The sequence below is a fragment of the Nothobranchius furzeri genome, chromosome 12 (genome assembly GCF_043380555.1).
Source record: "Nothobranchius furzeri strain GRZ-AD chromosome 12, NfurGRZ-RIMD1, whole genome shotgun sequence".
Taxonomy (NCBI): Eukaryota; Metazoa; Chordata; class Actinopteri; order Cyprinodontiformes; family Nothobranchiidae; genus Nothobranchius; species Nothobranchius furzeri.
Genome location: NC_091752.1, coordinates 26714535 through 26737083, shown reverse-complemented (window position 1 = coordinate 26737083; position 22549 = coordinate 26714535). Strand labels below are relative to the sequence as shown.

General features: G+C 41.4%; 2 protein-coding genes across 2 annotated transcripts; one reads left to right on the top strand and one right to left on the bottom strand.

The window, feature by feature from the left end:
* Nucleotides 1-12567: 12567 nt before the first annotated feature.
* fbxo5 (F-box protein 5) lies at nucleotides 12568-15536 on the bottom strand. The gene is made up of 6 exons (XM_015944680.3): nucleotides 15387-15536; nucleotides 14124-14744; nucleotides 13826-13996; nucleotides 13531-13621; nucleotides 13300-13452; nucleotides 12568-13219 (listed from the first exon to the last, which is right to left on the bottom strand). The coding sequence occupies exons 2-6, from the start codon at nucleotides 14714-14716 to the stop codon at nucleotides 12959-12961; spliced, it is 1269 nt and encodes a 422-aa protein (XP_015800166.1). The 5' UTR covers nucleotides 14717-14744; nucleotides 15387-15536; the 3' UTR covers nucleotides 12568-12958.
* A 1699-nt stretch (nucleotides 15537-17235) lies between these two features.
* mtrf1l (mitochondrial translational release factor 1-like) lies at nucleotides 17236-22197 on the top strand. Its single transcript, XM_015944678.3, has 8 exons — nucleotides 17236-17856; nucleotides 18012-18091; nucleotides 18235-18339; nucleotides 18492-18570; nucleotides 19306-19469; nucleotides 19622-19739; nucleotides 21377-21513; nucleotides 21713-22197. Exons 1-8 carry the CDS (start codon nucleotides 17460-17462, stop codon nucleotides 21923-21925), a joined length of 1293 nt encoding a protein of 430 aa, XP_015800164.3. The 5' UTR covers nucleotides 17236-17459; the 3' UTR covers nucleotides 21926-22197.
* The last annotated feature ends 352 nt before the right edge of the window (nucleotides 22198-22549 follow it).

The window sequence follows — 22549 nt, the reverse complement described above, 5'->3', positions numbered from 1 at the left end:
CTTTTCTGTTCAAGTAAGACCTTACCAACGGATGGCCATTAGGGTCAAAAATCCCTGGGAGCGAAACCTCCAGCAAAATAACAAGCACATTAGATTCCCTTTCATTACTGGCGACGAGGTAAATGTGTAAAACAACAATGTTTAACAATTGTGAAAGTTTTTTAATAATTTGTTACAAAACAGTAAATGCATTTTGTCCTCATGGGCTTCTGTAGAATCTGTAATTTAGAACAGATTTTTATGGTTATATGTTATGAAACTGCCAATGTTTTTCATCAACTGGGCATCTTTTAATTCATTTACAACAACATTTTGATGGATAGTTTCAGAGATTAATGGTAAAAACTACACACTGTCTCTTTAAACCTGATTTTAATGTAGATTGTTCTTTTAACTCATTCACTGCCAGCCGTTTCCTGATCGGTAACACAGTTTGCTGCCAGCGTTTCTCACCGTTTTTACAGTTTTTTTGAAGAGTCACAGAACTTAGCGCGCTAGGATGATGTCGACACCAAAACTACCAAAACAAAGAGTAGACTCACCTCTTACATCAGGAAGAATCTGTGTGTTTCGAGCATTATCCGTTCTTTCATAATCTGTTGTCGAATTGTGATCGGTAGAAGCTTTTCGGGTTCACGTCTCACTTTTTTTTACAGTGACAGACCAAAATGATCTCCTAAAACATGGATTTTCTGCTTCCTGATCATGTGACATGTGACGTACACAGATGAAGATCAACTTTAGAGCTGAGATGTTTGTTCTCACGGTGAGGGGCTCGTTCTGATGCCCACACAGTATAAAAATGCAGTAAATGAGTTAAAAGATGATTAAGTGAAAAACAGCAGAAAATGTTTTTTGATCAAACTACAGACACCCGTTAGGTTAAGTTAAGTTAAGTCAAGTTAAATTTTTAAGTTAAGGTAAGTTAAGTTAAGTTGCCTATGCCAAGCTGGAAGGAATATAGCTCATGAGATGAGGCATGTAACTGAATGGATTAAAACATCATCTTCAGCACCATGGACAGAGACACTTTCAACAACAGCTCATTTATAGTTATTTGTTTTGCCTGTTTCAAAACTAGATTTGAACGTCATTTTTCTGATAAAAAATGTTTAAGAAATGTTTAATAAAATGGTGATGGCCTGTTTTTTGCACTCAGCTCTAACAGGTCCAGAGATGCTAAATAAGCTGGGAGACCAGATGATGTTCAAATGGAATGCAGATCCACCTGCAGCATCTGACAACTTCTCTGTTTCATTTATTAAAGGGATGGATGGTGTTTTTCTGGGACATTTTCTTCCATGTTGCCAACAATGCTTTCCACATGCTAATGGCATAATTTTAATCAACCCTGAAACATAGCCTACAGTCCTGGCTAAACCTCATCCAATCATCGTGAATGTCCTGTCCTTAATCATAACTAATCCATCACGCTGCCCTCTGACAGGAATAAGTTATCTACATTACTATATTCTGAAGGCATGACTTTTGGGGGATCCTGGGATGGGGTTGGACCTTTGAATTGTTTATATTAAAACAACAGCTTTTTCAGGAACCCTGATCTTATCTTCTAAGGTTGGTTTGATATGTAATCTGCTTACATAATTTTTAATTTTACAGCCTGAACTGGAGATGCTCACATGCTTGGTTGCAAAGTCACAACTGTTTTTAAGAAACTTTCGGATTTTGAGTCTGAACTAATTTAATATAAGATTTCACGTTTTTATCTCTTAAAGAGCAAGTCACCCCCAAATAAACTTTTTTTTCCTGATAAACTATATAAATGTGTGTCCAATCGTGCTGCAGACACATGTAGTCAATGGTTTAGCGCTTTAGTGCATTTTAGTTTGAATTTAAATTTTCTGCCTAAAACTGTCAGTGTTGTGCTGTTGTCAGGTAAAAATTCTGCACTGCATTTGAATTTAAATCAGCCATCGCTATTGGCTGAGAGGTACCCTAGAATGTAAGCTGGTACCATATGATGTCACAATGTCGTTGTGAGCCTGTGTGTGTGTGTGTGTGTGTGTGTGTGTGTGTGTGTGTGTGTGTGTGTGTGTGTGTGTTTGTTAGCGGCTCCGCCCTCTCTGTCTGCTAGGCATCAGCATTTGTTGCATTTTTCAAACAGGAAGTGGGAGTGGAGTAATACTCTGGTAGGGGGTGACTTGCTCTTTAATGACCCTGGAAACAAAAAGCTATGAAGAAAATAAATGAAGGAACATTAAATTCATCCTTAAAACATCTTATGGATTTTAAAGATTTAATTAAAACACCACATAACGATAAAGATTTTAAATTAAGAAAAAAATTTCAACAAACGTTAACATTAACCTCTCTATGTGTGACCACAGTGAGTCTGCACATGTAGAATGTGTTTTAACACACGTGTGTGTGTGTGTGTGTGTGTGTGTGTGTGTGTGTGTGTGTGTGTGTGTGTGTGTGTGTGTGTGTGTGTGTGTGGTGCTTTGTGATTGCTGGCTGCGTTGTGGAGAGGCTTCACTCATTAACTATCATCACGGCTGATCTTAATGGACCGACAGGGTAAAAATAGACAGAGAGAAAAAGACTGCAGCCTTTTAAAACCAAACACTGTGAGTCTTTTTGTGTCTTCAGCACCAACAAAATCCATAACTTTTTAAAAACACACTTGAATCTACAAGATAATGCATAAAGGGAGGCTAATTAGCTCATAACACCTTACTTATTCTTGTATTTTTATACCATAACTTTGCATTCATAACCCCACAAATAAAGACTGTGACGAGAGAAAGCGATGATGATTCATCTGTTGATGAAAGGAAAGTTTGGTTTGCGTGCAGAATTCTGAGTCACACATAAATTAAAGCCTTTAGCGAAAACATTTTCTGTAATATTTGTCTTTTTGTTTCAGCGGTTTGCATTTAACAGCAAAACACAGTAGAAACAGAGCATGTTTGAAATGTACAGAGATGCATGACTTGCTAGATGAATTGTAAGTTGTTGTATTTGATGTTACAAGTCAGCTGGAAAAACACTCCTTATCCCATAAGGCATCACTCAAATGATAAAATCATTCTCCTCTGGTGCTTTCACACTGGGACAAGGACACTCTCTTCTAAAAGAGTACAATTTAAGAATAGATGTTTTCTGATTTTAAGCATAGAAAACTTTTCTGCACCACTAAACCGCCGTTCTCTCAACACAGCTGTGAACTCAGCTTATTTGTTTTTCTTTGCTTTTGAATCACTTCCTGTTTCATTTTTGCTGAAGGCGCCCTAGTGACAGCCTCGTTTCAGTACTTCTTATAATTATGCTTTGGTGACATACAGCCAATCGACCTGCAGAAGTCACAGCACATCAAGATCACCAACCTGAGAAAAAAACAGAGACGCCACTCACATGTTGCTCCGTCAAGCACTGACCCCCACTTCCTCTGGCTTTAGGCAGAAATGAGCTAAAAGCAGAAAAATGTTGAACTTCAAACGAGGGTGGGTGGGACTCAGAGAGCAAAAATAGTAACAGACAAGATGAGACAAGGAGATAAAGGCTTTTCTCAAAAACATTGACACGTCTTATCTTCATGTCCAAATTTACAGGTTGTCCGTGGTGTCTGGTACGCTCTGATGTGTGTATCTGAGAATAAAACACACCCTCACACACACATTAGCACCCTGCTCTAATGACTTTTAGAAGTTGCAGGTCTGATTGTCAGAGATGTGTCTCGGTGCAAGCAGCCGATCAATAAATCTGCCAGATAAATGATCTGGAGTCGCAGAGGAAGCAAAAGGCCACGGCACAGATTAATCAGCAGCTCCATCAGCAGCTTTATAACATCGTTCATTCGACACCATCGCCATGACATTTTCTTACATGTTGTAGGTGCAGCTGTTGTTCTGGTTTCTCTTTTTTAGAAGCTTTACATTTCTATAATCAGAAAATGATCTGGTTATTTTGCTTGTTTTCTTACTGACTCTAATTATCCATTTGACTGGCAGATAACATTTTAGTCCTTTAACCTTACTGAGACATGCACTGATGAGCTAAACAAAAAAAAAATCTAAAAATTAGGAAATTTTCTAATTCGATCCAACTTTTTTTATAAAGCACCTTAAAACACCATAGGGGACCAAAGTGCATTACTTTATTATATGCTACGAACAATATGTATGTATGAGCATTCGTAGTTTAAAATAGATAACAGAGACAAAAACAAGTGAAAGAGCCTTTAACGTGGATAAAAGTAACACAATGGTGAGCTAAAATACTAAAAACACTTTGAATCAACTATTATACAGCTTAAAACAAGAATAAAAATAGATAAAATACAAGAAAACACCTAAAAGAACCATATAAAAATTTGTTGAAACAACAAAATAATGAGCTAAGGTTTTCAGTCCAGATTTTAAAAATTAACAAGGATTGTCTCATTTCTGGATGCAGGACGTTCCATGTTTAAATAGCTACTACTGCAAATGTATTTAAATAAAACTTAAAGTTACAGTGTGTATTTTCCCTGGCAATAGGGGGCAGTGCATACCTAAATCATTGCAAGCAAGCAGTATTTTTGTGTTTAAGTAAGATCTTACCAACAAATGGCCATTAGGATCAAAAATCCCTGAGATTGCAACCTCCAGCAAATTGACAAGCACATCAAACTCCCTTTCATCACTGGCAACGAGCAAAGAGGTAAATGTGTAAAACAGCGTTAGTTATTGGTGAAAGTTTTGTCCTCACGGGCTTCTGTAGAAGGAAACATGGCCTCTAATAGGGAGCCTAAGTCACGCTCATCTACTTCCGGACCATGGGTCCTCTGAAGAACGAAAAAATGAATGCAAGTCAATGGGGCTAAAAGGCTATTTTCTAATTCCACTTGTTTTGTGCCACGGATTTCACATATGATGTCCGTGAATTTTAAAGACACATTTTGATACCAAGAACACGCTTATTTTTGAACAGGGGGAAACGCTATTTTAGGTTTTGTGTGAAAATAAGTCCAGGACTACAAATGCGCGTCACGAAAGTGATGTCATCGAACCACACACGGAGAAAACTGAGGGAAAATGGAAGTAAGTTCAGCAAACTTCCCACAGGAGGAAAGAACCACCATAAATCTGGTCATCTGGTAAGTAGCAGCTACTTTGGGGAGAGGAGATTATGTGGCAATTTCTGGTGTGTGGTCATGTTAATTACAAACTTTTACAACAGTACAACCAGTGTTGGGAAAGTTCGTTTAAAAAACAAACTAGTTCAAAGTTCAGTTCATACATTTGAAACCGAACTAGTTCATTTCTTAGTTCATAATTAAAAAAATGTTGAATTAATTTCACTGTTTCAAAAACAAACTAGTTCATAGCTCTTTTTTCTCATATATATATATATATATATATATACATATATATATATATATATATATATATATATATATATATATGTATATATACACATATGTATCTTATGAAATAATTTTCCAATAGTTGTCACCCGTTCAGTCCACACTCATACCCAGCTGCAGTTTTTACCCTACAGTATATTCTCAATAACATGAGGAAAACATTATTTAAACAGTTTTTAATGGGAAATTATTAAACACTCTTGGGAAGAGGAATGTGGTAGCAAACTCAAAGTGCAATATTAAAAGTGCAAAACATTAAAAAATGTATAATCTTTCAGTTAAGTCCCTTTTCAATTTTTCTGAATGAACTTTGACTCCTGCACACAGCATAGTTGTAGAAGAGTAGACGCCACACCAACCGCTACTGCCTATGTTTGGCCGCATTTGCGGGTTCTACTTTTTTAAAACTCTATGGTTAACAGGATGTTTAGCTAGGGTTTAGCGCCGGAAAAGCTCCGTGGAGATCTGGAGCTAGAACGGCGAAAGAATGTTTTCATAAACCCGTTCACGCTCGCCAGGACAAACACACTCACTTTTACGTTTGTCAGGCAAAATATGAACGAGTTCAGTTCACGTTCATGAAAAAATAAATGAATTCACGAAGGATTGTTTAATGAATGCATTCGGGCACAACACTGAGGACAACATATGTGTGATCCAGGGCGTAAGGCAAAGCGGATTAGAAAATAACGTCTTTAGCCCCGTTGACTTGAATTCATCTTTTAGTTCTTCTGGGGACCCATGAGCCGACCGGAAAAGGAGGAGACAAAGGCTCCCTATATGGCGTCACCCAGAGACTTAGACCTGCTCACATGTATTTTAGACCAGAGTTTTATGGTTATATGTTATGAAACAGCCAATATATTTCAACAACTGGGCATCTTTTAATTAATTTACAACATTTTGATGGATATTTTCAGAGATTAATGGTAAAAAACTACACATTGTCACTTTAAAAATGACAACATTATACTTCTATTAGCTTAGTATTTATATTATATTGTTCTATAAAATGTGTATATAAGAATGAAGTAAAGTTTACATCCTGCGGTCAAATTTGGTTACTGCAGGCCATTTTTAAAGCAAAAGGTAACTTTCTCACTGTCGTGAGTTTCATGGCTGTTGCCGTTACAGATCAGAACCAGAAGATTTTAGATGACGAGTGAAGAAGAGTCAAAAGCTGATGAGTAGATACATACATTGTCGTATTTGGTGTTAGCACATTTGGGTGTTTAACAGTAGGGAACATACAGTAATATGTGTTAGAGGAGTTTGCCGTCTTGCTGTTAGCTTGCAATCGAACGACTCAGTAAAGGAAGTAAAACACAACAGTTGACTCATTATTCACTTTACACACATTTCACTATAACACTGAGTTGTTGGTGATTGAAAAAGTAGCTTGAAATATTTCTAGAGCTATTTGCTTCTAATTCACTGTTAGCATTGTTAGCTCAATGTCACCTCAAAGTTAGCCTCTGGCCTGCTTTACCTGATATTAGAGTACACAAAAAGATACCATGGCTTTATAGAGGTAAGAAATAACTTCTAGGTCTCTTCTGTTTACTGGCGTCAGTTCTTTAAAACACTCTAGCTTTTTGCCTAATGGTGTCGATTTACAAATGACTTTAAGGCGCCTCAGCGATTAGCCTCGACACAGACTCTGCAATCTCTCAAACTCTCAGGTTGTGAATGGCAACTATGTCCCTCTTTAGTTTTGGGTTTTTTTTTAAAGGAGAAAACCCCCTCTCCCTGGGTGGCCACCTTACCGTGGTGGAGAAGTTTGAGTGTCTCAATGATCCTAGGAGCTAAGTTGTCTGAGGCTTTCTGCCTCTGGTAGGGTCACCCATGGCAAACAGGTCCTAGGTGAGGGATCAGACAAAGAGCAGCCCAAAGACCTCTTATGATGAGTTATATAAATGGAAACCGTGTTCCCTCGCCCAAACGTGAGTCACCGGGGCCCCCCTCTGGAGCCAGGCCTGGAGGTGGGGCACGTTGGCGAGTGCCTGGTAACCGAGCTTTCACCCATGGAGCCCGACCGTGCACAGCCCGAATAGGAAACGTGGGTCCCCCTTCCCATGGGCTCACCACTCGTGGGAGGGGCCAAAGGGGTCGGGTGCAGTGTGTGATGGGTGGTAGTCAAGGGCGGGGACCTTGGCGGTCTGATCCTCGGCTACAGAAGCTGGCTCTTGGCACATGGAATGTCACCTCTCTGGTGGGGAAGGAGCCTGAGTTGGTGTGTGAGGTTGAGAGGTTTCGACTAGATATAGTCGGACTCACCTCAACGCATGGCTCTGGAACCAGTTTCCTTTAGAGGGGTTGGACTTTCTACCACTCTGGAGTTGCTCCCACTGAGAGGTGCATACTAGTTGCCTCCTATCTTGGTGCCTGTACGTTGGGGTTTACCCCAGTGAATGAGAGGGTAGCCTCCCTCCGCCTACATGTGGGGGGACAGCTTCTTACTGTGGTCTGTGCTTATGCACCAAACTACAGTTCAGACTACCCACCCTTTTTGGAGACCTTGGAGGGGGTGCTGGAAAGCGCTCCTTCCGGTGACTCCCTCATTCTGCTGGGGGACTTTAACGCTCACGAGGGCAACGACAGTGCGACCTGGAGAGGTGTGGTTGGGAGGAACACCCCCCACCCCCACCCCACCCCACCCCCCCACCCCCGCGATCTGAATTTGATTGGTGTTTTGTTATTGGACTTCAGTGCCAGTCATGGATTGTCCATAATGAACACCATGTTCAGACATAAAGGTGTCCATATGTGCTCTTGGCACCAGGATACCTTAGGCCGCAGCTCGATGGTCGACTTTGTTGTTGTTTCATCTGACCTGCGGCCGCATGTCTTGGACACTCAGGTGAAGAGAGGGGCGGAGCTGTCAACTGACCACTACCTGGTGGTGAGTTGGCTCAGATGGTGGGGGAGGATGCCGGTCAGACCAGGCAAGCCCAAACGTATTGCGAGGGTCTGATGGGAACGTCTGGCAGAGTCTCCTCTCAGAAGGAGCTTCAATTCCCACCTCCGACAGAGCTTCCACAATGTTCTGGGGGAGGCGGGGGACATTGTGTCTGAATGGACCCTGTTCCGTGCCTCCATTGTTGAGGCGGCCGACCGGAGCTGTGGTAGCAGGATCGTCGGTGCCTGTCGTGGTGGCAACCCCCGAACCCACTGGTGGACACAGAGGGTTAGGGATGCTGTCAAGCTGAAGAAAGAGTCCTATCAGGTCTTTTTGGCCTGTGGGACTCCAGAGGCAGCTGACGGGTACTGGCAGTGGAACGCGGCTCGGGTGGTCGCCAAGGCAAAAACCTGAGCATGGGAGGAGTTTGGTGAGACCATGGAGCAAGACTTCCGTACGGCTTCAAGGAGATTCTGATCCACCATCCGGCACCTCAGGGGGGAAAGCAGTGCGCTACCAACACTATCTATAGTGGGGACGGTGTGCTGCTGACCTCTACTCAGGACGTTGTGGATCGGTAGGCAGAGTACTTAAAAGACCTCCTCAATCCCACCGACACGTCTTCCAGTGAGGAAGCAGAGTCTGGGGACTTTGGGCTGGTCTCTCAATTACCTGGTGCTGAGGTCACTGAGATGGTTAAAAAGCTCCTCTGTGGAAAGGCTCTGGGTGTGGATGAGATCCGCCCGGAGTTCTTTAAGGCTCTGGATGTTGTGTGGCTGTGTTGGCTGATGAGGTTCTGCAATATCACATGGACATCGGGGGCAGTCCCACTGGACTGGCGGACCGGGGTGGTGGTCCCCTTATTTAAAAAAGGGGACCGCAGGGTGTGTTCCAACCACAAGGGGATCACACTCCTGAGCCTTCCTGGTAAGGTCTATTCAGGGGTTCTGGAGAGGACAGACCATCAGATTGTTGAACCTCAGATTCAGGAGGAGCAATGTGGTTTTTGTCCCGACTGTGGAACACTGGACCAGCTCTATACCCTTAGGGGGATCCTGGAGGGTGTGTAGGAATTTGCCATACCAGTCTACATGTGTTTTGTGGATTAAGGCGCTTGGACGCGTCCCTCGGGGGGCCCCGTGGGGGGTACTTCGGGAGTATGGGGTACCAGACCCTCTGATATGGGCTGTTAGGTCCCTGTATGACTGGTGTCAGAGCTTGGTCCGCATTGCCGGCAGTAAGTCGGGCTCGTTCCCAGAGAGAGTTGGACTCCGCCAAGGCTGCCCTTTGTCACCGGTTCTGTTCATTACCTTTATGGACAGGATTTCTAGGTGCAGCCAAGGTGTGGAGGGCATCCATTTTGGTGGCCTGAGGATCAGGTCTCTGCTTTTTGCAGATGATGTGGTGATGTTGGCTTCATCAGAACGTGATCTTCAACTTTCGCTGGAGCGGTTCGCAGCCGTGTGTGAAGCAGTTGGGAAGAGAATCAGCTCCTCTAAATCTGTGACCATGGTCTTGATTCGGAGAAGGGTAGAATGCCTTCTCCGCATCAGGGATGAGGTCCTGCCCCAAGTGGAGGAGTTTAAGTATCTCGGGGTCTTGTTCACGAGTGAAAACTGGAGCGTGAGATCGATAAGCGGATTGGTGCTGCATCTGCAGTGATGCGGGAGTTGTACTGGTCTGTCGTGGTGAAGAGAGAGCTGAGTCAGAAGGCGAAGCTCTCGATTTACCGGTTGATCTACGTTCCTACCTTCACCTATGGTCATGAGCTTTGGGTAGTGACCGAAAGAACGAGAACACTGATACAAGCGGACGAAATGAGTTTTCTCTGAAGAGTGGCTGGGCTCTCCCTTAGAGATAGGGTGAGAAGCTCGGTCATTCGGGAGGGGCTCAGTTTAGACCCGCTGCTCCTCCACATAGAGAGGAGCCAGTTGAAGTGGCTCGGGCATCTGGTCAGGATGCCTCCTGCACACCTCCCTGGTGAGGTTTTCTGGGCACATCCAACCAGTAGGAGACCTAAAGGTAGACCCAGGACACGGTGAAGCGACTATGTCTCTCACCTGGCCAGGGAACGCCTTGAGATTCCCCCGGAGGAGCTGGCCCAAGTGGCTGGGGAGAGGGAAGTCTGGGCCTCTCGCCTTAGGCTACTGCCCCCGCGACCCGACTCCGGATAAGCAGATGGATGGATGGATGGATGGATGGATGGATGGATGGATGGATGGATGGATGGATGGATGGATGGATGGATGGATGGATGGATGGATGGATGGATGGATGGATGGATGGATGGGAAGAAAAACCCCAGCTGGCTGAGAAGGAAGGTTGGATACCTTCCTTCGAACATTGTTGAGGCGCTAGACTGTTTAGTGATTATTTCACTGTAGAATTCTAACATATTGCTCCGTTAAATCAAAATGTTTGACACCCTAAATGTATGTAAAAAAATTGTTCAGTTAAAAATAAAAAAGGTTGAAAAACATTTACTTTTGCAGGAGGAATACAAGTAAACAACTTGGTTGCATATCATTTCCGTGAACACGATTTTTTTAATCAATTCCTAAACTTGCCCTGCGATGGACTGGCTCTCTGTCCAGGGTGTACCCGGCCCGCCTGATTGCCCATTGACCGCTGGAGATAGGCACCACATTGGAAATGAATTCAGCTGAGAGTTATGGCTTGTTCTTGTAATTAAATTGCCATAATCCAAAAGTGTTTTGAGTATTCAATTTAGTAAACTTTGTTATAATTTTGAATCAAAATAATAAAAATGCTGCATCTGATTTAGTCATAATGACAAATATGTGCACACATCTCGCAGTAATAACATTTAGGTTGGTTAAAATCAACCAGATTTGATTATTTTAATCATTTTTATTCAAATTATTTTCTCATGCATATTTTTCATCATAAAAAATATTAAAAGAAATTATGTTTCTCAGAGAATATAGAAATGCAGCACTCACGAGATAAAAAAAGGGTTTAAGTAACAGATGACCTTCAGCGCCACGGGACATCCTATCGAACATAAAGCATTCCCATGCAAGAGCTGAATGAGAACTGACTGATGTGTGCATTCATCATCACAACAAAACAAACACAGCACGCAGCTCCGAGAGGCAGAGATGAGAGACAAATGGGTCATCTTGCAAATGTCAGAGGTACTCATCCGGTGTCAGTAACGCCATTTAGAGTCATAACTCCTCCGAGCAAGAGACAGCAGACCTGTGAGGGGACATTGTAGATATCCTGGCAGGAATTTTCTAAGTCTGGATGATTGTTTTCAAACAGGTGTTTTCCCAAAGCAGCAGGTCAGCAGATGTTATCAAGCAACAGCTGACAGAACTGCAACACCCACGTTAGTTTTCAGGCATTTTACCTGAAACAGCATCAGAGTTTATTAAAAATAACATGTCTGCACACGAGTTGTTGCCATGAGTGTGAATAAAACCTATGTTGCAGCTTTATTACAATTTTATTTGAAGCATTTACTCTGATTTGAGATTTGGTTGAAGAAAAAATGACATTTATCAGGATCTGCTTGTAAATCAAGTCCGTGAACCAAATCTTATGTAGGTCCATGTAATAAAATCACTGATCAGCTAAAAATAATAACCTCTACAGATGATAAATAATTAATCCTTCAAATTACCCAGACGTGTGGAAACTGTAGTTAAAAGTCTAGCTGTAAAGTCTCTTTCAAAACCAGTTGAGACTGGATAAACTGGGCATGTAAGAGTTTAATGGCGATGGGAAGAACTGGTTGGTTTAAAGCAGATTTAAAGAAAGTTTGAATAACATTCATTTAGATACCAGATGTGATCTTTTCCCAACAAACTTGACAGGAAAACATTCTCCTTATATAACAGGTTTGTTAAAATAACGTTAAAAAAATGCTAAATTCCCTCAAAAACAGTACCTGCTGCAGTCTAGCTTTGCTCTTAGAAGGTACCAGAATCATTCTGAATGATTAAAAAAAGGACTATAGAGAATAAAAAAATAAAAGTAGTGTAAATATGGAAACAATGCTGCCCTCTAGTGAAGTAAACAAATCTAAGAATTTTCTATTTGCATCCAGATCAGCAACAATGTTGAGAAAAATAGTTAAAAAGTGAATTGAGTTGAACGTTATAAAATAAGTTGATGAATTCAAACCAGAAATCTCAAAGACACTTAATGACAAAATAAATACTTTTAGAAACATTTCTTCCACAAAATAAGTAAAATACTGCAGTTTTGCACAACCAACCAACCGATGGAAAATGAGCTCTACGAAAGATGAAAGGAAAACCACAATAGCCGATAGATTTTAAGAAAACGTCCATTTTACAGACACGAATGATACAAATACAGTCACTCTGAAAGATTCCGATGTACACATTTATTTAAAATATCTAAAAGTGTATAAAATGTCATTTATTTACATCAATTCATGTTAAAAGCACTAAAAATTGTACAACTGAAGGAGTATCAGTCTTCGTGTCTTCCTTATTTGGAACACCGTTGTGTTGCTCATAAGCAACAAAAGCTTAAAACACCATTTGGTTCCCCCCAGGGTTTGAAGTGCTTCTCTTTTGGTTCAGTCCAGCAGCTAGGAAATGTTTCCTTTTATTTTAGTGGCGAGCAACAGCTTTATGAGGTCTGGTTGGAGCTGCTACTGCAGAACCCCCCCCCCCCCCCCCTTTATAAATACATCACAGGCGTCGTACGTTCCTCTTGCTGCGAGCACTGCCAGGTATGATCACGTTCCCCTTGGAGGCGGAGAAGTTCAAACGGGGTTGCACCATTCGGCAGGGGGACGAACCATGAAAAGGTTCCTGACAGCGGGTGCAGAACTCAAAGAGACAGCTGGCGCGAGTGCACTTCGCCCTCTGAGCCTCCGCCAAATAGGAAGCCGGAGAGCCACAACGCCTGCACGGTCGCAGAGACTCGTGCTGCTTCAGTTTACTGGCAGCCTAAGGGGGGGAACAAAACGTGGCGGTTAGCGCAAGATCTTGTGCAACACAGTCCCTCAGCAAGCAGTGGTGGCACTCACCTGCAGGTATTCATTAAAGCGAGAGCTTCTACTGCTCTGATTGGACAGAGATGAAGAGCGGGGAGATGCCACAGGCTGCATACAGGAAAGCGCCACCCTGGACTCTGCTCTTGTCATACCACTAGGCCGCTGTCCCAGAGAGCCGCTCGACACCTAAAAGATCAAATTATTGATGCTTAAATAGCCAACGTGTCTTTTATTTTGTCATTTCTCACTTTAGGTTTTACTCACCCTGAGGGCCTGCTCAGCTTGCTGACACCTACTGAGAGCTGCGTTGTCCTCACAGATGATCCGCTTCCAGTTTTTACTTACTTCCTTACAGCTGAGGCACAAAAACATAAATCAGGTCACATATTCCTATAAATATAGACTACAAATAAAATAACAACATCTAAACTGATGATTACAGCAGAAAAGTTCAACTAAACCTGAAAAACCAAAGAAACCTGAATTTCCTGACAGTTTTCTTAACACTTGTTTATCTACTCCCTCTTTTAAGATGTTTTTTTTTATTTATTTTATTTACCTAATCAGATCTAGATCTCCCAACAAGGACAGTATGTGCTTTAGGATGATCCTCATGTTCCTGTGCATCAGAGATGTAAACATGTCGACATACTCCAGGCCCATATGGCCGCCGATTACACGATCCAAAATATGTTTCTGTGCAACTGCAGAGATGATGCTCAAGTCATACCTACACAACAAAAAAACACAATTCCATCAAATGAGACAAAATATCACCAGATTATCAACGTTAACGTTTTGCGTGGGTATTCGAAGGCAACTTTCAATATTTGTATAAATGAAAAACACAAGCTTACTTCTTATTCTTTTTAAAGCTCTTAGCAAGCTTATCACACACTTCCTGTTGGAAATTCAGAATAGGCAAAGTGGAATCACTGTGCTGGCTGCAGGGGGTGGATGAGAGTATGACACTCTTCTTTCTAAGAGGATTCACAGGAGTGGTAACCTCCAAACATGCTGGAGATCTGGCTTTAGTCCTTCCTTGACATTTAGAAGGTGATCTAATTAGTAAATTGGCATTTTGCAACATCATGGATCTCCCCAGTACGTTGTCGTCATCGTCATGTTTCACACTGGGATCAATCTGACTAGTGTGCAAAGATAAATAACCACTGTCCTCGAAGCACTCGTCCAGAGTCCTGTCGTGGTCCTTGCTGGAGTTTTCCTTGTTGTGAACTGCAGGAGTGCCACCCTTGGCTGAGAGTGGCCCCATGATCAGGTCTGAGGGGGGGGTCTGAGTCGATTTGAAGGATGAGGGATCTTTTATTGGGGAAGCTTTTAGGTGAAGCACCTTTGAGTCTGCACCAGCAGGGCTTTTTTTCTCCATAGTTTTGTCCTTTGTAGCTTCAAAAACAGGACGCTTCATTGTCTCTGTCCTGGAATAAAACATGTACACCAACTGAGCAGTCCGATTAAATCTGCAAGAACACAAAAGCAAAAGTGAGGGTGGGTTTAAAATCGGCTGATGTGACATGCAGCTGTTGCAACATGGCTGCTGCTAGTTTTAGCATAAAGGAAACAGCTTCGTGGCAATTTCTGACATCGGTAATATCAAAAGTGGGTAAAGTGGTACTGATGCATTAGGATAATGGGTTAGAAAACAAAGAGAAAAGTACTTTGAAGAGTATCATTCGATTTTGGCGCGATGGATTTGGCGGAAAGATGGCGATGACGTAAATTACCCAGGTCGCATTTCTAGCATATAAAAACGATAAAAATCTGTTTTAGGTTACGCGTATAGAGAATGCGGCTTATTAATATATCCACTTAGGTTGGTGCTTTGTGTGCCTCATGTGTAGCCTGCGGCTAAGATAGTAAGCCACCTAACGCTGTTTCACAACTCAGTTTGTCAGATTAGTGGATGAAAATAACATTTCACTTCACAAGCATTTCACTTTCACTGCGCATTTCAATTCACAAGTTATTTACCAATAACTTGTGTTTAGCTCTAAAAACAACCGAAATACAGCAAAAAAGAAAGCTAAAGCAGAACCAAGAATGCTTTGCTAAACGCTTTAACTGCTACATGAATAAGAGAAACGTACCAAGTAGACGCTTACCTCTATAATAATGACCAAAAAATTAGTTTAACTCCTCTCTTTTGAGCCAAGAAGCTGTATTTCAGCCACCGGCGAAGCAACTAAATGAAATCCGCCACCGCCAGACCGCTGCTTCTTATTTGAAATCCGTGCGCAAATGGCGCAAACCAATAACAGCGAAGAGGAGGTCGACCCCTTTAAAGGAACGACCAATGAGATTTAACTTTGCGTACGGAAACGTGAGCACGCCATACGTTCTCGCGCTGGTTTCTTCTTCATGTAGCATTTATTTGCGGTTGGCTTAACGGTGCAATACCGCCACCATATGGTTAGGAGAGTGAATCAGGATTTCAGCATCTTCATAAAATAAAATAAAATAAAATAAAATAAAATAAAGTAAAATAAAAATAATGACAGTTTTGAAAAAAAAGCAGTATAACATGTTTTCCCCAAATACCTCATCAGTACCTCATTTTGATCTTTTCCGGGTCTTGGACAAGAATACACCTTTCATCCTCATCTCCCATATAGTTTCCTTTTTATACTGCTACCAGAAGCCCAATTCTTTTTATTCTAATCAATAAATCCGCCATATTAATTTGAAACTATATTTTCAAAAGCTTGATAATGACTCTGTTAGGCTATTCTTTCTCTGTTTCTGTGGAAAATCCATGCATGAAAATATTTCACTGTTAAACACCAGAAACATCTGTGTGAACATTGCAATGGTTGCAAAAGGTTAGTTCGGCCAAGAGCTCATCTGGCTGAAAGAAAACATGCTTTTATTCGCAGGATAGTTCACACCCCTCTCTGGAATGTGCTAAGTAGCTTTTTCGCTGAAACCACAGAAATGGGGGGGGGGGGGGGGGGGGTAGACTTTAGATAAGTAGTTTCTTTCGTGCAGAACAACTGCATCTCTTTTCTAATGAAGCCTGATGAACTTTTTTATTAACTTTCTTATTGGAACATCATGAGACAGTTGGTGTTCAATGCACGGCAAAATTTGACAAAAACAGGCAAACAAATAAAAAATATCGTCAGTGACGTTGTACTGTATGCGCTTGTAGGACATATTTGCATAGTGGGGTTCATGCTAATCAGACGATCATCCGTGCATCTTTCCTGTTTTCATTTAAAAGTCTAATCTGTAAGTCTGTGCTGTCTTTTCAGTTGCTTATATGACAACTCAGGTCAGGTTAAAAGTAAAGTTGCAGATCCTCTATACATTTTATTATGCAGATAAATTAGTTGTTATAATGACAATAACACTTTTATGGGTACAAGAAAATGACTGCGTTTGTGGTGTATTTCTGCATAAATGAAGTAAACCTGAGTAAAAGCCAGTTTCATCGAATATGACACGCGCAATTAATCAAAGTAAAAGAACTACAGTCCAGATAAACGGGTTTTTTTCATGTACAGGTAAAAAGACTGACAGAATGTGGAAAGACTGAAGTGGCAGCACAGCGCCAACAGGGAGCAGTAGTACAACAATTTCTTGCGCATGCGCATCAAATTCAACATGTCTGCGCCCTTATAGCAAGGTGATAAAGTAGCAGCACTTTAAAAAGCAGATTTAACAGTGGGTCACCTGACTTAAAGATGACGTTTGAGTGAAATTATATTTTTGTATGTCAGGAAACAGTTTATTCGACATAGACAAACTGCGAACAGAAGTTTTTGACGGGTTTACGATCACATTAGCTCGGCGTTTGCTAGTTTTCCCAGACTTGTAAAATTTTCATAGCAAAATAGCAGTTTGGAAGTCAGCTTTTATGATAGAATTGCTTATAGTTTGTCTGAGTGTGTCATTGTTTTTGCTACATTTCTGATTTCATTTGTAGACGATGTAAACTTGTGTTAAAAAGTACGTTATTTTGAAAGAATAGCGTATCCTCGCAAAATATAAACGCTAGATAACAGGATCTTATTCTAAAACCAGCTCAACAAAAGTAGGGGATATTGGTTTGTTACGTAAAATAACAATCTCAAACCTGGATGATTATTAAATGAAATTGGGCTTAGAGAGGAGTTTACTCACTGTAAATTGAAATTTTTTTTCCTACTACGTAAATGATCTGACCTAAATTTGTGATGGCTTATAGAAGATTTTTTAATCTTTTTCTGAAAAGAAGTGAAAGTGCTTATTTCTTTCCCAAACCTCAAAATGTGATCGGTCCCACCTCTCTTGAAGAATCATGTCATCGCTCTCACAGAGCACTTCACACTGATAAACCACTGATGCAGAAGCTGCTGTCTGCAGAAGAACTTTTTGCTAAGAACGCTCTAAAGGAACACTTGGAAAAGAGGGAGGACGAGTACAATCAGTGTTTACAAGTGATCAGTGGCACTGTGGCAGAAGATGAGCATTGTGCGGATGAAATGAAGGCTAAAAGGACCAAAGTATCCCTGCTGGCTCCTCTCATCCAGAGCATCAGAGATCTGGATAAAAAACAGAGAGATGTTGCAGAGGCCGAGATACTCCTGAAAGGTGAGACGATAACAAGTTTAAACGGAGGTGCACGGAAACATCTGGAGTTATCTGTTTCTCTCACTTGCACTTCATCTAGTGAAGAAAGACAGGAAAAATGAAGGAGTGGAATAAAGTGCACAGAAATAGCTAACACTGTTTTTGGAATTTCATAGATGAAGATCCAGCACTGCGAGAACTGGCTGAGCTGGAGAGAGAAAGTTGCTTGCAAGACATTCAACATCTGAGACAAAAGGTCCGTTTTGACCAGATGCTGCCAAATAAATTAGATTAGAAAACGAGGATTTGCAATATCACATTAATGTGATTCTATATGCAATTGTGCAAAGTTCCATAGATTTTTTAAAAATTCAAACCTATCTCATGTCTACCAACCAGATCCTGGATCTGCTGATCCCCGAGGAGGAGGCTGATATGAGTGACCTTGTCCTGGAAGTCACAGCTGGCGTTGGAGGTCAAGAGGCCATGCTGTTCACTGCAGAGGTCAGGTTACATACAAGTTCACTTGTGTAAAATAACATGTTCTAATTAGTTAGACCCATGTTGTGTTATTTCAGCTAACAGGGGTGGGGTATCTGGGAGGGATCCTAAGTACTTTTCCTACGTTCAGCTGATTGTTCTGTTTACTTTTAAAGATGTTTGACATGTACCATGGCTTCGCTCAACATCACGGCTGGTCCTTCGACGTCCTGGAGCACATGCCCAGTGACCTGGGTGAGTGGGTGCAGACCTTAATGGCAGTATAAACAATCTTATTGCTCAGTCAAACTCAAACTACTTTTTTCATCTTCACTTAAACATTTAGAGTTTCTCCTTTAAGCAGCTCTTTCTGACACGAGACATGCTTGTGCTGCATGTGATTACCAGTAGAACTGTTTAATGGGTCCATGCGATTTGCAGAATTGTCACAATCTGTTGCTTAGCTTCAAGCTGGCAGACTTTACAGAGATTTTCTTTCTTATTTTGCAAAGCTTGAGATAGATTTGACATTTAGACTTGGTGTTATATTTGTAATTTCATGTAAATGCTTCAAATTTTAAAATGTGCTTCAGAATAACAGAATGTCTGGGATACTGCGTAGAGTTTGCATTTGAGACTGGATTTCCTGCTCTGATAAATCTTCCAGGGATTATGAATTAAATTTGTCGTCTCCATGTAAAATGGATAAAAATATGCTGCTTCCACCTTTAGATAAAATACAGCTGCAATGATTTATTATTCACCCAGCTGTCTCGACAAAACAATGTAAGGAACCTCGCTAGAACATTTGTTGCAGTAACTGTAAAAACCACGGGGCGGGGGGGGGGGGGGGGGGGGATTTGAGCACAAAACAAATGAAATAATTGATCCAGGTTTGATTTTTTTAGAAACTGACCATAAAGATTGAAACGCTGAAATTGAGCAGAAGAATCATTTGAATTGATGAACTTCCTCCCCCAATGCCATCAGGAGGTCTGCGCCATGCCTCGGCTAGCGTCAGCGGCCCGCAGAGCTACAAGAAGATGAAGTTTGAGGCTGGAGTTCATCGAGTCCAGAGGGTTCCTAAGACCGAACGACAAGGCCGGATGCACACCAGTACTATGACTGTGGCTGTGCTGCCCCAGCCCACTGAAGTATAGTGCAGAACCACTGATCGCACGTGGTTTTCTTAAATGAACCAAAACGATCCAACCATTGTGATGTGTCATACATTCTCAGCTGTGTTTGTTTTATCAACACACAGACGTTTTTTTTTTCACTTTGTTTTCTCATGCAATTTTTTTAGATTTCTTTCACGATAAACCCAAAGGATCTGAGGATTGAAACAAAGCGAGCGAGTGGAGCTGGAGGTCAACACGTCAACACAACAGACAGTGCAGTTCGAATCGTCCATCTTCCAACAGGTAAAAAAAAAAAAAAAAACTGCACTTCTGCAGTTAAAACAAACTCCACATGTTTCTTTCCATTCAGAGAAGTGCACACAGGCTTTTCCCAAACACTTTATTTGGCCAGCCTTATATTGCTCAATAGGAAATGACAAATTCTGTCTTCTGTGCACCACTCGATTGATTATTTTTCCACTTTCCCACTGCTAAGTACATGGCCAAACACATATACTCAAGAAAACTACTTAATAATAGCTATTCTAGTGTAGATCCTTGTTACGTCAAGTCCGGTCATGCTTTTGCTACAGCTTCACCCGTCTCTGGGGTCTCTGACCTTGACTCAGCTAAATGCTATGATTCCCTCTCTGCAACCAATTCCTGTTTCTCCATGTTTCAGGTAAATGAGGTACTTGACGAGTTACTCAGGTTAGATCCTCATAAGTCAGCCGGACCGGATACTCTTGACCCTTTCTTTCTGAAAATAGCAGCACGTGTTATTGCTGCACCCATTACCCCTCTATTTAATCTGTCCACACAAACTAGTGCATCTCTGCAGGACTGGAAATTTGCATCTGCTACTCCACCTTTTAAAGGGGGAGATCATTCAGACCTAAGCTGTTATAGGCCTATGTCTATCCTGCTTTGCTTCTCTGAACTCATTGAAAAGTTAGTCAACAAACAGCTAACTCACTATCTCGAATCCAGCAGTAATATTACCCCCATGCAGTCCGGCTTCAGAACTGGCCAGGGATGTGTCTCTGCAACACTTAAAGTGCTAAATGACATCATATGTGCCATTGACAATAAGGATTATTGTGTAGATGTGTTTGTTGACTTGGCTAAAGCCTTTGACTCTGTAGACCATAACATCTTACTTAGCAGGCTCAAACATAAAGGACAGAGGGTTACCAATCTGCTCCTCTACCTCTATCTATGGGCGTTCCTCAAGGGTCGATTCTGGGCCCAACCTCAGTCAAAATCTATATTAATACCATTGTTCATGCTGTTGCCAGTTCTCATACGTTTATATATGGACGACACCATTTTCTATTCATGCAGTTCTTCCATGAATGCAGCTTTGTCCTCCTTGCAGCACAACTTTAATTGTCTTCAACATGCCTTCTCCAACCTCCATCTTCATTTAAACACAAGTAAAACAAAGTTCATGATCTTCAACTGTAACTTCCAGCAACCAGCACGATTTATGTTCCAGTGACTTAATCTCTATGGTTATTCCCAAAGCTCGCACCTCCTTTGGCCGCTCCTCATTCCAGTTTGCTGCTTCCAACGACTGGAATGAGCTGCAAAAATCCCTGAAGTTCACTACCTTCAATAACTCATGAATAGTTTCTGATCAATGTGCCTGCTTCTGAGTACTAAAAGACTGTTTTAAGTCTGTTTTGATTGCTTGTACTTATTTTATATGAGAACAGTTCTTTGTCTTTATGTCTAACTGGTTTATCTTTTTTTTAATCTTATCTGTTTTTCTTTACTGTAAAGCTAACTATGTGTCTGTTGCTGCCGCCTCTTGGCCAGATCGTCGTTGTAAATGAGAATTAGTTCTTAATTGACTCATTTAGTTAAATAAATAAATCAAACAATGCATCTGTAGAGGTCATTTTTCTGGTTTGATGCAGCTCGTGTGTATTTGTTAGGTGTTGTTGCAGAGTGCCAACAGGAGCGCTCCCAGCTGAAGAACAGAGAGAAAGCCATGACGGCTCTGAGAGCAAAACTTTACAGCATGAAGCTGGAGGAGGAGACTAGCAAGCGCTACAACCAGCGCAAAGTCCAGGTGAGATTGTGTTTTGGAGAACCAAAGCAGCCCACGCAGACATTAAAATACAAGTGTGCTGACTTTGATTAATTCAAAAGATGTAGAATGAATAAAAAGAAATATTCAGTCTGATATAGGGAACAGAAGAATTGCAAAGTAGAAAATGGAAGCCCTGTTGAGTGAGTATAAAAACAATCAGAGCGTTGTTTTCTTTCAGATTGGCTCCAGGGGACGATCAGAGAAGATCCGGACTTACAACTTCGCTCAGGACCGTATAACAGACCATCGCATCGGCATGACGGTGCATGACGTCAAGGGGTTTTTGTTGGGGGAGGATCTTCTGGATGAGATGAACTCTTCGCTACAGGAGTTCTCCAACCAAGAGGCACTTTTGGAGCTTCTGGAAGAAAATAGTCAGGAAGGCTTATGAGTCTTGGCGTTATAGAGAGGAAACGTCTGGTACGAACACTAACATCGGCCATTCCAACTCTCCTTTAGTTCCTTATGCAAACAAACCACACTGCACTGAACTTTAAGACTGTGGAACTTGGTTGCAGAAATTTAAACCCATAAATATTTATTTTGAAACACTTGCCATCTTTAAGTCGTCAGTACATTTTCTGCTGTATGGATGAAAGGAATATATATGTGTTTTTGCTGTATCATATTTTTTTTCCATTTAAAACATGACTGATTTCTTGACTAGTTTTCTTTCTTGTACAATTTCCAAAGATTATTTTTCTGGTAAAGGGCTCCAAATGAGAGAAAAATAATTAAAACAAAACACTATTTACTTTTTTTAACACCTTTTGTTAAATTTAGTTCCACAGTTTTTTTAGAAATGGCTCTTCACAATCAGGAACCTCATCTCCCATAATTCTAAGCGCGCTAAGGTTAAATAATCGAATGCAGAGAGACTGCTGCAGCGCTACCGTTAGCCCGCTAATGATGAGTAGCAAGCAGAGAAAATGATGCGCACAGCGTCGTAAAAGTATGCAGTTTCTTTGAGTAATCCGTTTAGGAAAATGAGCTAAATATTTTGCTTCAATACCAT